At 37.9% G+C, this 18115-nt stretch overlaps 1 protein-coding gene across 1 annotated transcript in view; it reads left to right on the top strand.

Moving 5' to 3' along the window:
* LOC128640395 (heparan-alpha-glucosaminide N-acetyltransferase-like) overlaps positions 1-18115 on the top strand; it is a 623176-nt gene that overhangs the window by 215419 nt on the left and 389642 nt on the right. The window contains exon 9 of the mRNA XM_053692886.1: positions 6709-6763. Within this exon, the coding sequence (XP_053548861.1) occupies positions 6709-6763 (55 nt within the window). The remainder of the gene's footprint in view (positions 1-6708; positions 6764-18115) is intronic.

Raw genomic sequence — 18115 nt, 5'->3', positions numbered from 1 at the left:
GTGCACAAGCAGCAGGGATGACCGCAGTCTGGAGAGGATTGTCAGGAAAAGGCCATTCAAAAGTGTTGGGGACTTTCACAAGGAGTGGACTGAGGCTGGAGTCAATGCATCAATAGCCACCACACACTGACGGATCCTGGACATGGGCTTCAAATGTCGTATTCCTCTAGTCAAGCCACTCCTGAACAACAAACAACGTCAGAAGCGTCGTACCTGGGCTAAAGAAAAACAGAGCTGGTTAGTTGCTCAGTGGTCCAAAGTCCTCTTTTCTGATGAGAGCAAATTTTGCATCTCATTTGGAAACCAAGGACCCAGAGTATGAAGGAAGAATGGAGAGGCACACACTGCAAGATGCTTGAAGTCCAGTGTGACGTTTCCACAGTCTGTGTTGATTTGGGGAGCCATGTAATCTGCTGGTGTTGGTCCACTGTGCTTCATTAAGTCCAGGGTCAACGCAGCCGTCTACCAGGAGATTTTGGAGCACTTCATGCTTCCTTCCGCAGAAGAGCTCTATGGGGATGCTGACTTCATTTTCCAGCAGGACTTGGCACCTGCCCACACTGCCAAAAGCACCAAAACCTGGTTCAATGACCGTGGGATTACTGTGCTTGATTGGCCAACAAACTCACCTGACCTGAACCCCATAGAGAATCTATGGGGCATTGCCAAGAGAAAGATGAGAGACATGAGACCGAACAATGCAGAAGAGCTGAAGGCCGCTATTGAAGCATCCTGGTCTTCCATAACACCTCAGCAGTGCCACAGGCTGATAGCTTCCATGCCACGCCGCATTGAGGCAGTAATTGCTGCAAAAGGGGCCCAAACCAAGTACTGAGTACATACAGTATGCATGCTTATACTTTTCAGAGGTCCGATATTGTTCTATGTGCAATCCTTGTTTTATTGATTGTTTGTAATATTCTAATTTTCTGAGATTGTGGATTTGGGGTTTTCATGAGCTGTAAACCATAATCATCACAATTATGACAACTAACGGCTTGAACTATCTTGCTTTGCATGCAATGAGTCTATCTCATATATTAGTTTCACCTTTTTAAGTTGCATTAGTGAAATAAATTAACTTTTGCACGATATTCTAATTTTTGGAGTTTCACCTATATGTATTATTATTATCATTTATTTGTATAACACTGCCAAATTCCTTAGCGCTGGATGTATGTGCATTAAATGTATATTTAATACAAAACCATAGTTTATAAGTAAGACATTTCTGTTGTGTTGCTTTAGAATAACATATCAGCCAAATCTTAAAGTGACAGTCAATAAATAATAATCCCTTTATTACCCATTCCCAATTTTGGACAGCAAACATTGTTACTATAATATACTTTTTACCTCTGTGATTACCATGTGTCTAAGCCTCTTCTGACAGCCCCTTGATCACAAGACTTTTTATTTATTATATATTGACTTGAAGTTTAGCCAATAAGTGCTGTGTTGTGCACAACTTCACATCTATATGGCTCACACGAACTATCAGTCTCCTGTTGTGAAAAGCAACAAAAAAAAAAACCATGTGATAAGAGGCTGTCTGTAGTGGCTTAGAAACAGGCAGACATTTAGAGGATTAAATGTTATAAAGTATATTAATATAACAATGTTGGTTGTGCAAAGCTGGGGAATGGGTAGTAAAGGCGTTATCTATATTTTTAAACAATAACAATTCTAGTGTTGATGGTCCCTTTAAATTGATGGTAAATTTCAGACTTTAAAGGGATAGTCTAGTATAAATTAAACTTTCATTATTCAGATAGGACTTTTAATTTTAATCAACTTAACAATTTACTTTTATCATCAAATTAGCTTTTTTCTCTTGGTATTCTTAGTTTAAACTAAACATAGGTAGGCTCATATGCTGATTTCTAAGCCTTTGAGGGCTGCCTCTTATCACAGGCTTTTTAAATCTCTTTTCAACACAAAGAGACAGAAAGTACATGTGGGCCATATGGATAACACTGTGTTCAGGCACAGGGGGTTATTTAAGATTTAGCACAAAACAATGCTAAATTTACGACAATAGATAATAAACAGTCACAGTCATGTGATCAGGGGGCTGGAAGAAGGTTCCTAGATACAAGGTAATCACAGAGGTAAAAAGTACATTAATATAACTGTGATGGTTATGCAAAACTGGGGAATGAGTAATAAAGGGATTATCTATCTTTTAAAACAGTAACAATTCTATGGTAGACTGTCCCTTTAAGAAAGTTGCAATGAAAAATATATAAGTGTAAAGCAAAGAGGCATACAGTGTAATTATTTATTTTAATATATATATATATATATATATATATATATATATATACACTGTATATATATATATTGTAATAAAAGACTTATAATCCTACTTAGTATCTTCTGTTCCTCTGCCTCCAATTGTTTCCTCTTTTGGATGGGCTGTGACATAAAGAGCAGTCCAACCCACTCTCTACATAGGCTTCCTAAGGGCTTTTAATGGGCTGGACTTCAAGAGTGTCATATGACACACACACTGATTGGATGTTCATTGGAATTATCATAAAACAATAACGGCTAGATTTAGAGTTTTGTCGGTAACGACACGCGTAGCTAACGCTGGCTTTTTTCCCCACGCACCTTTTAAATACCACTGGTATTTAGAGTTCACAGAAGGGCTGCGTTAGGCTCCAAAAAGGGAGCGTAGAGCATAATTTACCGCCACTGCAACTCTCAATACCAGCGGTGCTTACGGACGCGGCCAGCTTCAAAAACGTGCTCGTGCACGATTCCCCCATAGGAAACAATGGGGCAGTTTGAGCTGAAAAAAAACCTAACACCTGCAAAAAAGCAGCGTTCAGCTCCTAACGCAGCCCCATTGTTTCCTATGGGGAAACAGTTCCTAAGTCTGCACCTAACACCCTAACATGTACCCCGAGTCTACACACCCCTAACCTTACACTTATTAACCCCTAATCTGCCGCCCCCGCTATCGCTGACCCCTGCATATTTTTTTTAACCCCTAATCTGCCGCTCCGTACACCGCCACAACCTACGTTATCCCTATGTACCCCTAATCTGCTGCCCCTAACACCGCCGACCCCTATATTATATTTATTAACCCCTAATCTGCCGCCCCCAACGTCGCCTCCACCTACCTACAATTATTAACCCCTAATCTGCTGACCGGACCTCACCGCTACTCTAATAAATGTATTAACCCCTAAAGCTAAGTCTAACCCTAACACCCCCCTAAGTTAAATATAATTTAAATCTAACGAAATAAATTAACTCTTATTAAATAAAATATTCCTATTTAAAGCTAAATACTTACCTGTAAAATAAATCCTAATATAGCTACAATATAAATTATAATTATATTGTAGCTATTTTAGGATCAATATATATTTTACAGGCAACTTTGTATTTATTTTAACCAGGTACAATAGCTATTAAATAGTTAATAACTATTTAATAGTTACCTAGTTAAAATAATTACAAAATTACCTGTAAAATAAATCCTAACCTAAGTTACAATTAAACCTAACACTACACTATCAATAAATTAATTAAATAAAATACCTACAATTATCTACAATTAAACCTAACACTACACTATCAATAAATTAATTAAATACAATACCTACAAATAAATACAATTAAATAAACTAACTAAAGTACAAAAAAATAAAAAAGAACTAAGTTACAAAAAATAAAAAAATATTTACAAACATTAGAAAAATATTACAACAATTTTAAGCTAATTACACCTACTCTAAGCCCCCTAATAAAATAACAAAGCCCCCCAAAATAAAAAAATGCCCTACCCTATTCTAAAATAAAAATAGAAAAGCTCTTTTACCTTACAAGCCCTTAAAAGGGCCTTTTGCGGGGCATGCCCCAAAGAATTCAGCTCTTTTGCCTGGAAAAAAAAACATACAATACCCCCCCCAACATTACAACCCACCACCCACATACCCCTAATCTAACCCAAACCCCCCTTAAATAAACCTAACACTAAGCCCCTGAAGATCTTCCTACCTTATCTTCACCACGCCGGGTATCACCAATTGGTCCAGGCTCCGAAGTCTTGATCCAAGCCCAAGTGGGGGCTGAAGACGTCCATCCTCCGGCTGAAGTCTTGATCCAAGCCCAAGCGGGGGCTGAAGACTTCCATCCTCCGGCTGAAGTCTTGATTCAAGCGGCGGCTGAAGAAGTCAATCATCGGGCAGAAGTCTTCATCCTATCCGGGCAGAAGAGGAGATCCGGACCGGTAGACATCGTCATCCAAGCGGCATCTTCTATCTTCTTCCATCCTATGACGAGCGGCTCCATCTTCAAGACCTCCGGCGTGGATCCATCCTCTTCTTCCGACGTCCTAACACAGAATGAAGGTTCCTTGGATGACGTCCCTTAAAGGAACCTTCATTCTGTGTTAGGACGTCGGAAGAAGAGGATGGATCCGCGCTGGAGGTCTTGAAGATGGAGCCGCTCATCGTCGGATGGAAGAAGATAGAAGATGCCGCTTGGATGAAGATGTCTACCGGTCCGGATCTCCTCTTCTGCCCGGATAGGATGAAGACTTCTGCCCGATGATGGACTTCTTCATCCGCCGCTTGGATCAAGAATTCAGCCGGAGGATGGACGTCTTCAGCCCCCTGCTTGGGCTTGGATCAAGACTTCAGCGGGAGGATGGACGTCTTCAGCCCCCACTTGGGCTTGGATCAAGACTTCAGAGGCTCCTCTGGACGGATCGGTGATACCCGGCGTGGTGAAGATAAGGTAGGGAGATCTTCAAGGGATTAGTGTTAGGTTTATTTAAGGGGGGTTTGGGTTAGATTAGGGGTATGTGGGTGGTTGGGTTGTAATTTGGGGGGGGGGTATTGTATTTTTTTTTTTTCCAGGCAAAAGAGCTGAATTCTTTGGGGCATGCCCCGCAAAAGGCCCTTTTAAGGGCTGGTAAGGTAAAAGAGCTTTTCTATTTTTATTTTAGAATAGGTTAGGGCATTTTTTAATTTTGGGGGGCTTTGTTATTTTATTAGGGGGCTTAGAGTAGATGTAATTAGATTAAAATTGTTGTAATATTTTTCTAATGTTTGTAAATATTTTTTTATTTTTTGTCACTTAGTTCTTTTTTATTTTTTTGTACTTTAGTTAGTTTATTTAATTGTATTTATTTGTAGGTATTGTATTTAATTAATTTATTGATAGTGTAGTGTTAGGTTTAATTGTAGATAATTGTAGGTATTTTATTTAATTAATTTATTGATAGTGTAGTGTTAGGTTTAATTGTAACTATTTAATAGCTATTGTACCTGGTTAAAATAAATACAAAGTTGCCTGTAAAATAAATATTAATCCTAAAATAGCTACAATATAATTATAATTTATATTGTAGCTATATTAGGATTTATTTTACAGGTAAGTATTTAGCTTTAAATAGGAATAATTTATTTAATAAGAGTTAATTTTTTTTGTTAGATTTAAATTATATTTAACTTAGGGGGGTGTTAGGGTTAGGGTTAGACTTAGTTTTAGGGGTTAATTCATTTATTAGAGTAGCAGTGAGGTCCAGTCGGCAGATTAGGGGTTAATAATTGTAGGTAGGTGGAGGCGACGTTGGGGGCGGCAGATTAGGGGTTAATAAATTAGGGGCAGCAGATTAGGGGCAGCAGATTAGGGGTACATAGGGATAACGTAGGTGGGGGCGGTGTGCGGTCGGCAGATTAGGGGTTAAAACATTTTAATAGAGTGGCGGCGATGTGGGGGGACCTCGGTTTAGGGGTACATAGGTAGTTTATGGGTGTTAGTGTACTTTAGAGCACAGTAGTTAAGAGCTTTATGAACCGGCGTTAGCCCAGAAAGCTCTTAACTCCTGGCTTTTTGCTGCGGCTGGAGTCTTGTCGTTAGATTTCTAACGCTCACTTCAGCCAAGACTCTAAATACCGGCGTTAGAAAGATCCCATTGAAAAGATAGGATACGCAAATGGCGTAGGGGGATCTGCTGTATGGAAAAGTCGCGGCTGCAAAGTGAGCGTTAGACCCTTTCCTGATTGACTCTAAATACCAGCGGTAGCCCAAAACCAGCGTTAGGAGCCTCTAACGCTGGTTTTGACGGCTAACGCCAAACTCTAAATCTAGGCGTAAGAGTTTATCCCAGTGGGCCGGCATAACATTGTAATAAAGGCATTACTATAGGTACAGATTTAACCCTTTTCACAGACAGATTTAAAAAAAAAAAAAAAAGTACACATACTTTTTTTAATGGCAAAGATTACATATATGAAATTGATTAGCTAAAGTTTACCATCACTTTTATGTTTTAAAATAAAATAGCATCCTTTTTACTGCAGTTATTTTTCAGTAGCCAAACTACATCTACTATTTGCCTTATTGGAAGGAGCCAATCTGGGCTTTAGTCCATGGACAATAAGGCTAGCAACAATCATACAGTTAGTATAAAGCCTTTTAGAGGTAGATATGTAGCAGGGTTAGCATTCAGAAGTCAGCAGGTGCATTCCAAGTTCTTAGAATTAGCTCAATTTTCAGAGCTAATTTGCATGAAAAGGGGGCAAAATAAACAATGAAAGTATACTGCAAAGTTGTTTCATTATGCATTATTAAACAAGGTGTATGCAGTCCCTATAAGCTACTTGCATTGTGTTATTCTTTGGTAACATGCTGCGTGTGTTATTTAATTGCAGGTTCCAGATGCTACTGCTCATGGATTAGAAGAGTCGAATATTCCCAAACGTAAACGTCTGCTTTCCTTGGACACATTTAGAGGGTAACACAGCAACTACAAACTCTTTATGATTTACTCTTATAAAGTGATAGAGACAGCGAGACAGTCAACTAGATGAAATGTCATTTAATACTCATAATTGTAAAAAGAGAATTTAAACGACATTATCTCATTGTTATTTAAATGGATTTATATTCTAATTTCTGTGCCAGTGTCCTCTCACTCTCCAGAATGCACATCTTCCGTTAAATGTTTGTGACATAAAATGCCAATATTTACTCAATCAGAATGCCAGGTAGATTAATTTGCAGACACTTCATTTGTTATTAGGCTCAGAAGCCCTAGCACAGTTACTACAATAAAGGGACAGTAAAGTCTAAATTAAACTTAAATGGATTGGATAGGGCATGAAATATTAAACAACTTTCCAATTTACTTCAATTATCTATTTTGCTTAGTTCTCTTGGTAGACTTTGTTAAAGATTTATCCTAGGTGAGCTCAGGAGCGTGCATGTGTCTGTATCCATTTGAAAGCAGTGTGTGCAATGTTATACATAGCTGCAAACACTGTGCCATAGACTGTTAAAGACTCATGCACACTCCTAAGCTCCTTATCAGCCTACCTAGGTTTACTATTCAACAAAGAATACCAAAGAACAAAGCCAATTTTATCATAGAAGTAAATTGGAATTATGTTTAAAATTGTTGTCTCTATCTGAATCACAAACATTTGATTCTGACTTTAGTGTTTCTTTAACTTTACTTAAATTGAAGCTGTTGTTCAGCAGCATCTCTGCTGTCCTGAAGATGGGAAATAAAATATTAAATAATTTTCATTAAAGAGACAGTTTACATAAAAAAACAACTCCCCTTTAATTTGTTCCCAATGATCTACTTTACCTGCAGTAGTGTATTAAATTGTTTACAAGTATTTCCATTACCCTTATATTGGCATTTGAAATAGTTGATTTAGCCTGTGGTATCCCCACCCATCCTGAAAGTTTTTGGTCTTAAGGCCAAACTGTGTAAACACAGCCAGTAGAAGATATTACACTCACAGTGTGGTAAAGAAGAGATAAGGTATTAAAATGTTAATTTTCCATTGTTCTCTCCAAGTATTGGTGATTGGTTTTTGGACAGATATAAGATAAAGAAGCAGGTATATGTACACAATGTGATAAAGTAATGAGATCTGATTATACCTACAAGCTCAACCCGTTTTATTAGGATTTGGCTTTAAAACACAAAATCAGCTAATTCATATACACAAATAAACCTTAAAAAGCAAATCTCATACATTTTATACTCTGCAGCTGGTAAAAAAAGTAATTGGAAACACATTAAGGGAAAAAACAATTTTATAGTATACTGTCCCTTTAACAAACAAATTCTGAATAACCCCATGAGTAAATATTGGCCAAAATGAAATAAATATTTTCTTTTTTCCCAGTGACGAGCAATTCCTCTCTGACACGTTTTTTGTTTGTGCATGTCTATTACATAATGAATGAATATGAGAAATTACCCCCTAAAGGGTAAACATCATGACCGGACTGGGAACAAAAATAGGCCAGGGCATTTAAAGGCTGAGCAGTCCACATCAGTTAGACTTCTGTCAGCTAGGTATCCATAATAGACCAGAACTCTCATTCTGCAGCACCTCTGCTCAACAGCAAGACAGGAAATGTACATTCAACTTTACAAAATAGGCACACTGTAAAAGCTCTCCTATTGTTACCCATATTAAGAGAGGGTGGGGCCTCTATATAGCAGCAAGGCCCATGTAAGAGCCTGGCCCACGGGCATTTGCCCTGTATGCCCTATGGCCAGTCCAGCCAAACATTAATAATCAGATTTTATTACACATAATGTAAAATCATGAAGGTCATACATAAGCTCTCTCTGACACATTGTCTGACTTTGTGCCTGTAACAGAGCTTTCCCAGAGCGCACGGAAGTGGAATGTTTATTTCATCATTTCAATAATCTATTTTACTACAGTGCTAAGAAATGACTGTCCTTCCCAATGAATTGCAAATGTACTAGATCTGGTGTTCAATGGAAACGTGGTAAAGTCTGGTTAACCATTTGTGGTGTCAGAGAGGGCTACAAAGAGTTGCATATTTCTATGGCAACCAAGGAGTTAACACTGAATACTAAGTAAGTCAGACAGAGAGTCTGTATGTGTCTATCTGACTTTGGTATTCTGTAGCACCACATTGCCAGGCAGAGACCAACGCTTGTATAGGCCAAAACACTTACATTTACTTATTTGAGAAATTGGCTATATTATTGTTTAAAAAGATAGATAATCCCTTTATAACCCATTCCCCAGTTTTGCAAAAACAACACTGTTATAGTAATATACTTTTTTCTGCTATGATTACCTGTATCTAATTCTTTGAAGACTGTCCCTTATCTCAGTGACTTTTTTAGTGTTTTATAATCTTGCATTTTAGCCAATTAGTGCTGGTTCTTGAACCCCTTATCATTCTCCACAGGAGTGAGTACAATGTTATCTAAATGGCCTACATGAACTAGCACTGTCTGGTCGAGTTGCATAGTACAAGATAAACAAAAAGCAGCGAGACAAGGGGCGGTCTGCAGGGGCTTAGAAACAGAATCTTAGAAGTTATAAAGAATATTAATATAACAATGTTTGTTGTGGAAAGCTGGGGAATGGGTAGTAAAGGCATTATCTATCTTTTTAAACAATATACAAAATCAAGTAGACTGTCCCTTTAAAGAAACACAATAGCACAATAATGTAATGCTCTAATTCATCAGAGTATTTTATTTTTTGCACAAATGCTTACAGGTCCCATTACATTTAACCCCTGCAGAGGGGGTTAAACATATCATTAAAGTCTACTGAGGAGCAACATTGTATCGCCACTCCTGAACAGTATATGACTGCCAGCCAATATGGGACAGAATAGGCCTATAGCTGCCATTAAACACACGTGCCTTCTGAGGACTGGCTAGTCAGTATGCCCAGTGTGTAAAAGGGTTAAAGGGATAGTAAACATCAAAAATGTTATTCTTTAAAAAGATAGAGAATTCCTTTATTACCCATTCTCCAGTTTTGCATAACCAGCACAGTTATATTAATATACTTTTTTAAATATACTTTTTACCTCTGTAATTACCTTGTATCTAAGCTTCTGCCTCCTTATCTCAGATCTTTTGACAGACTTAGATTTCAGGCAATTAGTGCTGACTCTTAAACTTCACGTGCGTGAACACAGTATTATCTATATGAAACACATGAACTAATGCCCTCTAGCTGTGAAAAATGTCAAATGCATTGAGATGAGAGGTGGCCTTCAAGGGCTTAGAAATTAGCATATGAGCCTATCTAGGTTTTGCTTTTAACTAAGAATAACAAGAGAACAAAGCAAATTTGCTGATAAAAGTAAGTTAGAATTTTTTTTTTTTTAAATTGAATGCCCTATCTGAATCATGAAAGTTTAATTTGGACTTTATTATCCTTTTAACACATAGCACCAGTGAGGATTTGTGTAATAATACATTCTCTAATGCATTAAATAACTGCATCATTACACTACCATGCGCCTTTAAGCCTGGCTAGAATTCCTTATACCGCAATCAGTTCCACTACAGTGTATTTTGCATTCTGGTCTCGCTGTAAGGCTAATACATCTAGAACTGCGCTGATGAAATATATGTGTTTTTTTGTAAAACATCTACTAATTACTTGCTGCAGAGATTTTCTGCCCAGTCATGGGACAGTGGCTGGAGGCCAGACTCCAAAAACTGCAGTATTGAGGGGTGGCTCTAGGACATTGTATTGTGTCACTCTGCATACAGAATACCCATGTCCCTGATCACTCTGAGGGCTGCACAAATCAAAAGATTGAAGAGCTTTTTGTGAAGGTTTTTAGTCCACACAGACAGGAATCATTTTGACTTTACATAATGTAATGCTGAAAAATATTATTTTAAGCATTTGGCTGCAAAGAAAAAGAAAATTCTACCCAATGGTTTTAGCAAACTCAAAACTGGGCAGAGTTGTGCAAATAATTGGGTTGTTCACTAATTTGTTGGTTTTGACCTGGTTACACCAAATTACTGTTTATTTCTTCCAAATATAGATCCCTATTCCACTCTATAAAACTTCACAGTGAGTGGGATTTTTGGCTTTATTTTGTAAACCATTTCAATGCACTTGAACAGCTGCTGCTTGATTTACTTAAAGGGACATTAAACCCAAAATATTTATTTCATGATTCAGATACAATTTACAATTTAAATCAACTTTCTAATTTACTTCTTTTATCAATGTTGCTTCATTCTCTTGGTATCTTTTATTGAAGAAGCAGCACTACTGGGAGCTAGGTGAACACATCTGCAAGCCAATGACAAGAGGCATATATGTGATTGTGCAGCCACTAATCAGCAGCTTGCTCCCAGCTCCAGAGCCTATCTAGATATGCTTTTCAACAAGTAAATGAGATAATATAAGTATATTTGAAAGTTGTTTAATTGTGCATGCTCTATCTGAATCATGAAATAACAGTTTTGGGCAGCATGTCCCTTTAAGCCAACTGCCATATCACAAATATGAAATAACAGAAAACGCGGTTATCATGTGAAAAACTCATACACCTAGATTTAGAGTTTTGTCGGTAACGACCCGCGTAGCTAACGCATGCTTTTTTCCCCCCGCACCTTTTAAATACCGCTGGTATTTAGAGTTCACAGAATGGCTGCGTTAGGCTCCAAAAAGGGAGCGTAGAGCATAATTTACCGCCACTGCAACTCTCAATACCAGCGGTGCTTACGGATGCGGCCAGCTTAAAAAACGTGCTCGTGCACGATATCCCCATAGGAAACAATGGGGCACTTTGAGCTGAAAAAAAACCTAACACCTGCAAAAAAGCAGCGTTAAGCTTCTTACGCAGCCCCATTGTTTCCTATGGGGAAACACTTCCTAAGTCTGCACCTAACACCCTAACATGTACCCCAAGTCTAAACACCCCTAACCTTACACTTATTAACCCCTAATCTGCCACCCCCGCTATCGCTGACACCTGCATATTTTTTTAACCCCTAATCTGCCGCTCCGTACACCGCCGCAACCTACGTTATCCCTATGTACCCCTAATCTGCTGCCCCTAATACCGCCGACCCCTATATTATATTTATTAACCCCTAATCTGCCGCCCCCAACGTCGCCTCCACCTGCCTACAATAATTAACCCCTAATCTGCCGACCGGACCTCACCGCTACTATAACAAATGTATTAACCCCTAATCCGCCTCACTAACCCTATAATAAGTAGTATGAACCCCCAATCTGCCCTCCCTAACATCGCTGACACCTAACTTCAAGTATTAACCCCTAATCTGCCGACCGGACCTTGCCGCTACTCTAATAAATTTATTAACCCCTAAAGATAAATCTAACCCTAACACTAACACCCCCCTAAATTAAATATAATTTAAATCTAACGAAATAAATTAACTCTTATTAAATAAATTATTCCTATTTAAAGCTAAATACTTACCTGTAAAATAAACCCTTATATAGCTACAATATAAATTATAATTATATTGTAGCTATTTTAGGTTTAATATTTATTTTACAGGCAACTTTGTATTTATTTTAACCAGGTACAATAGCTATTAAATAGTTAAGAACTATTTAATAGCTACCTAGTTAAAATAATTACAAAATTACCTGTAAAATAAATCCTAACCTAAGTTACAATTAAACCTAACACTACACTAGCAATAAATTAATTAAATAAAATACCTACAATTATCTACAATTAAACCTAACACTACACTATCAATAAATAAATTAAATAAAATACCTACAAATAAATACAATTAAATAAACTAACTAAAGTACAAAAAATAAAAAAAGCTAAGTTACAAAAAATAAAAAAATTAATTACAAACATAATAAAAATATTACAACAATTTTAAGCTAATTACACCTACTCTAAGCCCCCTAATAAAATAACAAAGCCCCCCAAAATAAAAAAATGCCCTACCCTATTCTAAAATTAAAATAGAAAAGCTCTTTTACCTTACCAGCCCTTAAAAGGGCCTTTTGCGGGGCATACCCCAAAGAATTCAGCTCTTTTGCCTGTAAAAAAAACATACAATACCCCCCCAACATTACAACCCACCACCCACATACCCCTAATCTAACCCAAACCCCCCTTAAATAAACCTAACACTAAGCCCCTGAAGATCTTCCTACCTTGTCTTCACCATGCCAGGTATCACCGATCGCTCCAGGCTCCGAAGTCTTCATCCAATCCCAAGCGGGGGCTGGCGATCCATCATCCGGCTGAAGTCTTCTATCAAGCCGCGGCTGAAGAGGTCCAGAAGAGGCTCCAAAGTCTTCCTTCTATCCGGGCAGAAGAGTAGATCCGGACCGGCAACCATCTTCTTCCAAGCGGTGACAAGCGGCTCCATCTTGAAGACCTCCGGCGCGGATCCATCCTCTTCTTGCGACGTCCTAAGTCCGAATGAAGGTTCCTTTAAATGATGTCATCCAAGATGGCGTCCCTCAAATTCCGATTGGCTGATAGGATTCTATCAGCCAATCGGAATTAAGGTAGGAAAAATCTGATTGGGTGATGGAATCAGCCAATCAGATTCAAGTTCAATCCAATTGGCTGATCCAATCAGCCAATCAGATTGAGCTCACATTCTATTGGCTAATCAGAACAGCCAATAGAATGCGAGCTCAATCTGACTGGCTGATTCAATCAGCAAATCCGATTTTCCCTACCTTAATTCTGATTGGCTGATAGAATCCTATCAGCCAATTGGAATTCGAGGGACGCCATCTTGGATGACGTCATTTAAAGGAACCTTCATTCGGACTTAGGACGTCGCAAGAAGAGGATGGATCCGCGCCGGAGGTCTTCAAGATGGAGCCGCTTGTGACCGCTTGGAAGAAGATGGTTGCCGGTCCGGATCTACTCTTCTGCCCGGATAGGAGGAAGACTTTGGAGCCTCTTCTGGACCTCTTCAGCCGCCGCTTGATAGAAGACCTCAGCCGGATGATGGATCTCCAGCCCCCGCTTGGGCTTGGATGAAGACTTCTGAGCCTGGAGCGATCGGTGATACCTGGCATGGTGAAGACAAGGTAGGAAGATCTTCAGGGGCTTAGTGTTAGGTTTATTTAAGGGGGGTTTGGGTTAGATTAGGGGTATGTGGGTGGTGGGTTGTAATGTTGGGGGGTATTGTATGTTTTTTTTTTACAGGCAAAAGAGCTGAATTCTTTGGGGTATGCCCCACAAAAGGCCCTTTTAAGGGCTGGTAAGGTAAAAGAGCTTTTCTATTTTAATTTTAGAATAGGGTAGGGCATTTTTTTATTTTGGGGGGCTTTGTTATTTTATTAGGGGGCTTAGAGTAGGTGTTATTAGTTTAAAATTGTTGCAATATTTTTATTATGTTTGTAATTATTTTTTTTATTTTTTTGTAACTTAGCTTTTTTTATTTTTTGTACTTTAGTTAGTTTATTTAATTGTATTTATTTGTAGGTATTTTATTTAATTTATTTATTGATAGTGTAGTGTTAGGTTTAATTGTAGATAATTGTAGGCATTTTATTTAATTAATTTATTGCTAGTGTAGTGTTAGATTTAATTGTAACTTAGGTTAGGATTTATTTTACAGGTAATTTTGTAATTGTTTTAACTAGGTAGCTATTAAATAGTTCTTAACTATTTAATAGCTATTGTACATGGTTAAAATAAATACAAAGTTGCCTGTAAAATAAATATAAACCCTAAAATATCTACAATATAATTATAATTTATATTGTAGCTATATTAGGGTTTATTTTACAGGTAAGTATTTAGCTTTAAATAGGAATAATTTATTTAATAAGAGTTAATTTATTTAGTTAGATTTAAATTATATTTAATTTAGGGGGATGTTAGGGTTAGACTTAGCTTTAGGGTAATAAATTTATTAGAGTAGCGGTGAGGTCCGGTTGGCAGATTAGGGGTTAATACTTGAAGTTAGGTGTCGGCAATGTGAGGGAGGGCAGATTAGGGGTTAATACTATTTATTATAGGGTTATTGAGGCGGGAGTGAGGTGGATTAGGGGTTAATACATTTATTATAGTGGCGGTGAGGTCCGGTCGGCAGATTAGGGGTTAATAATTGTAGGTAGGTGGAGGTAATGTTGGGGGCGGAAGATTAGGGGTTAATAAATATAATATAGGGGTCGGCGGTGTTAGGGGCAGCAGATTAGGGATAATGTAAGTTGCGGCGGTGTGCGGTCGGCAGATTAGGGGTTAAAAAAATTTAATAGAGTGGCGGCGATGTGGGGGGGCTTCAGTTTAGGGGTACATAGGTAGTTTATGGGTGTTAGTGTACTTTAGAGCACAGTAGTTAAGAGCTTTATGAACCGGCGTTAGCACAGAAAGCTCTTAACTCCTGGCTTTTCTCTGCGGCTGGAGTTTTGTCGTTAGATTTCTAACGCTCACTTCAGCCACAACTCTAAATACCGGCGTTAGAAAGATCCCATTGAAAAGATAGGATACGCAATTGACGTAAGGGGATCTGCGGTGTGGAAAAGTCACGGCTGGAAAGTGAGCGTTAGACCCTTACCTACATGACTCTAAATACCAGCGGTAGCCCAAAACCAGCGTTAGGAGCCTCTAACGCTGGTTTTGATGGCTAACGCCAAACTCTAAATCTAGGCCTCACGCCTAGATTTAGAGTTTTGTCGGTAACGACCCGTGTAGCTAACACATGCTTTTCTTCCCCCGCACCTTTTAAATACCGCTGGTATTTAGAGTTCACAGAATGGCTGCGTTAGGCTCCAAAAAAGGAGCGTAGAGCATAATTTACTGCCACTGCAACTCTCGATACCAGCGGTGCTTACGGACGCGGCCAGCTTCAAAAACGTGCTCGTGCACGATTCCCACATAGAAAACAATGGGGCATTTTGAGCTGAAAAAAAACCTAACACCTGCAAAAAAGCAGCGTTAAGCTCCTAACGCAGCCCCATTGTTTCCTATGGGGAAACACTTCCTAAATCTGCACCTAACACCCTAACATGAACCCAGAGTCTAAACACCCCTAACCTTACACTTATTAACCCCTAATCTGCCGCCCCGCTATCGCTGACCCCTGCATATTTTTTTTAACCCCTAATCTGCCGCTCCGTACACCGCCGCAACCTACATTATCCCTATGTACCCCTAATCTGCTGCCCCTAACACCGCCGACCCCTATATTTATTAACCCCTAATCTGCCGCCCCCAACGTCGCCACCAGCTACCTACAATAATTAACCCCTAATCTGCCGACCGGACCTCATCGTACTATAATAAATGTATTAACCCCTAATCCGCCTCACTAACCCTATAATAAATAGTATGAACCCCTAATCTGCCCTCCCTAACATCGCTGACACCTAACTTCAAGTCTTAACCCCTAATCTGCCGACAGGACCTTGCCGCTACTCTAATAAATTTATTAATCCCTAAAGCTAAGTCTAACCCTAACACTAACACCCCCCTAAATTAAATATAATTTAAATCTAACGAAATAAATTAACTCTTATTAAATAAATTATTCCTATTTAAAGCTAAATACTTACCTGTAAAATAAACCCTAATATAGCTACAATATAAATTATAATTATATTGTAGCTATTTTAGGATTAATATTTATTTTACAGGCAACTTTGTATTTATTTTAACCAGGTACAATAGCTATTAAATAGTTAATAACTATTTAATAGCTACCTAGTTAAAATAATTACAAAATTACCTGTAAAATAAATCCTAACCTAAGTTACAATTAAACCTAACACTACACTAGCAATAAATTAATTAAATAAAATACCTACAATTATCTACAATTAAACCTAACACTACACTATCAATAAATAAATTAAATAAAATACCTACAAATAAATACAATTAAATAAACTAACTAAAGTACAAAAAATAAAAAAAGCTAAGTTACAAAAAATAAAAAAAATAATTACATCATAATAAAAATATTACAACAATTTTAAGCTAATTACACCTACTCTAAGCCCCCTAATAAAATAACAAAGCTCCCCAAAATAAAGAAATGCCCTACCCTATTCTAAAATTAAAATAGAAAAGCTCTTTTACCTTATCAATCAGCCAATCAGATTGAGCTCGCATTCTATTGGCTGTTCCGATCAGATCGGATTGAACTTGAATCTGATTGGCTGATTCCAGATTCCAGATTTTTCCTACCTTAATTCCGATTGGCTGATAGAATCCTATCAGCCAATCGGAATTCGTGGGACGCCATCTTGGATGACGTCATTTAAAGGAACCTTCATTCGGACTTAGGACGTCGCAAGAAGAGGATGGATCCGCGCCGGAGGTCTTCAAGATGGAGCCGCTTGTCACCGCTTGGAAGAAGATGGTTGCCGGTCCGGATCTACTCTTCTACCCGGATAGGATGAAGACTTTGGAGCCTCTTCTGGACCACTTCAGCTGCCGCTTGATAGAAGACTTCAGCCGGATGATGGATCTCAAGCCCCCGCTTGGGCTTGGATGAAGACTTCGGAGCCTGGAGCGATCGGTGATACCTGGCATGGTGAAGACAAGGTAGGAAGATCTTCAGGGGCTTAGTGTTAGGTTTATTTAAGGGGGGTTTGGGTTAGATTAGGGGTATGTGGGTGGTGGGTTGTAATGTTGGGGGGGTATTGTATGTTTTTTTTTACAGGCAAAAGAGCTGAATTCTTTGGGGCATGCCCCGCAAAAGGCCCTTTTCAGGGCTGGTAAGGTAAAAGAGCTTTTCTATTTTAATTTTAGAATAGGGTAGGGCATTTTTTTATTTTGGGGGTCTTTGTTATTTTATTAGGGGGCTTAGAGTAGTTGTAATTAGTTTAAAATTGTTGTAATATTTTTCTAATGTTTGTAAATATTTTTTTATTTTTTTAAACTTAATTCTTTTTTATTTTTTGTACTTTAGTTAGTTTATTTCATTGTATTTATTTGTAGGTATTGTATTTAATTAATTTATTGATAGTGTAGTGTTAGGTTTAATTGTAACTTAGGTTAGGATTTATTTTACAGGTAATTTTGTAATTATTTTAACTAGGTAACTATTAAATAGTTATTAACTATTTAATAGCTATTGTACCTGGTTAAAATAATTACAAAGTTGCCTGTAAAATAAATATTAATCCTAAATTAGCTACAATATAATTATAATTTATATTGTAGCTATATTAGGGATTATTTTACAGGTAAGTATTTAGCTTTAAATAGGAATAATTTATTTAATAAGAGTTAATTTATTTCGTTAGATTTAAATTATATTTAATTTAGGGGGGTGTTAGGGTTAGAATTAGCTTTAGGGGTTAAAAAATTTATTAGAGTAGCGGTGAGGTCCGGTCGG

This window comes from Bombina bombina, chromosome 9 (genome assembly GCF_027579735.1).
Source record: "Bombina bombina isolate aBomBom1 chromosome 9, aBomBom1.pri, whole genome shotgun sequence".
In the NCBI taxonomy this organism is placed as follows: Eukaryota; Metazoa; Chordata; class Amphibia; order Anura; family Bombinatoridae; genus Bombina; species Bombina bombina.
The sequence above is the reverse complement of the archived record's forward strand: the minus strand, read 5'-3'. Positions and strand labels throughout refer to the sequence as shown.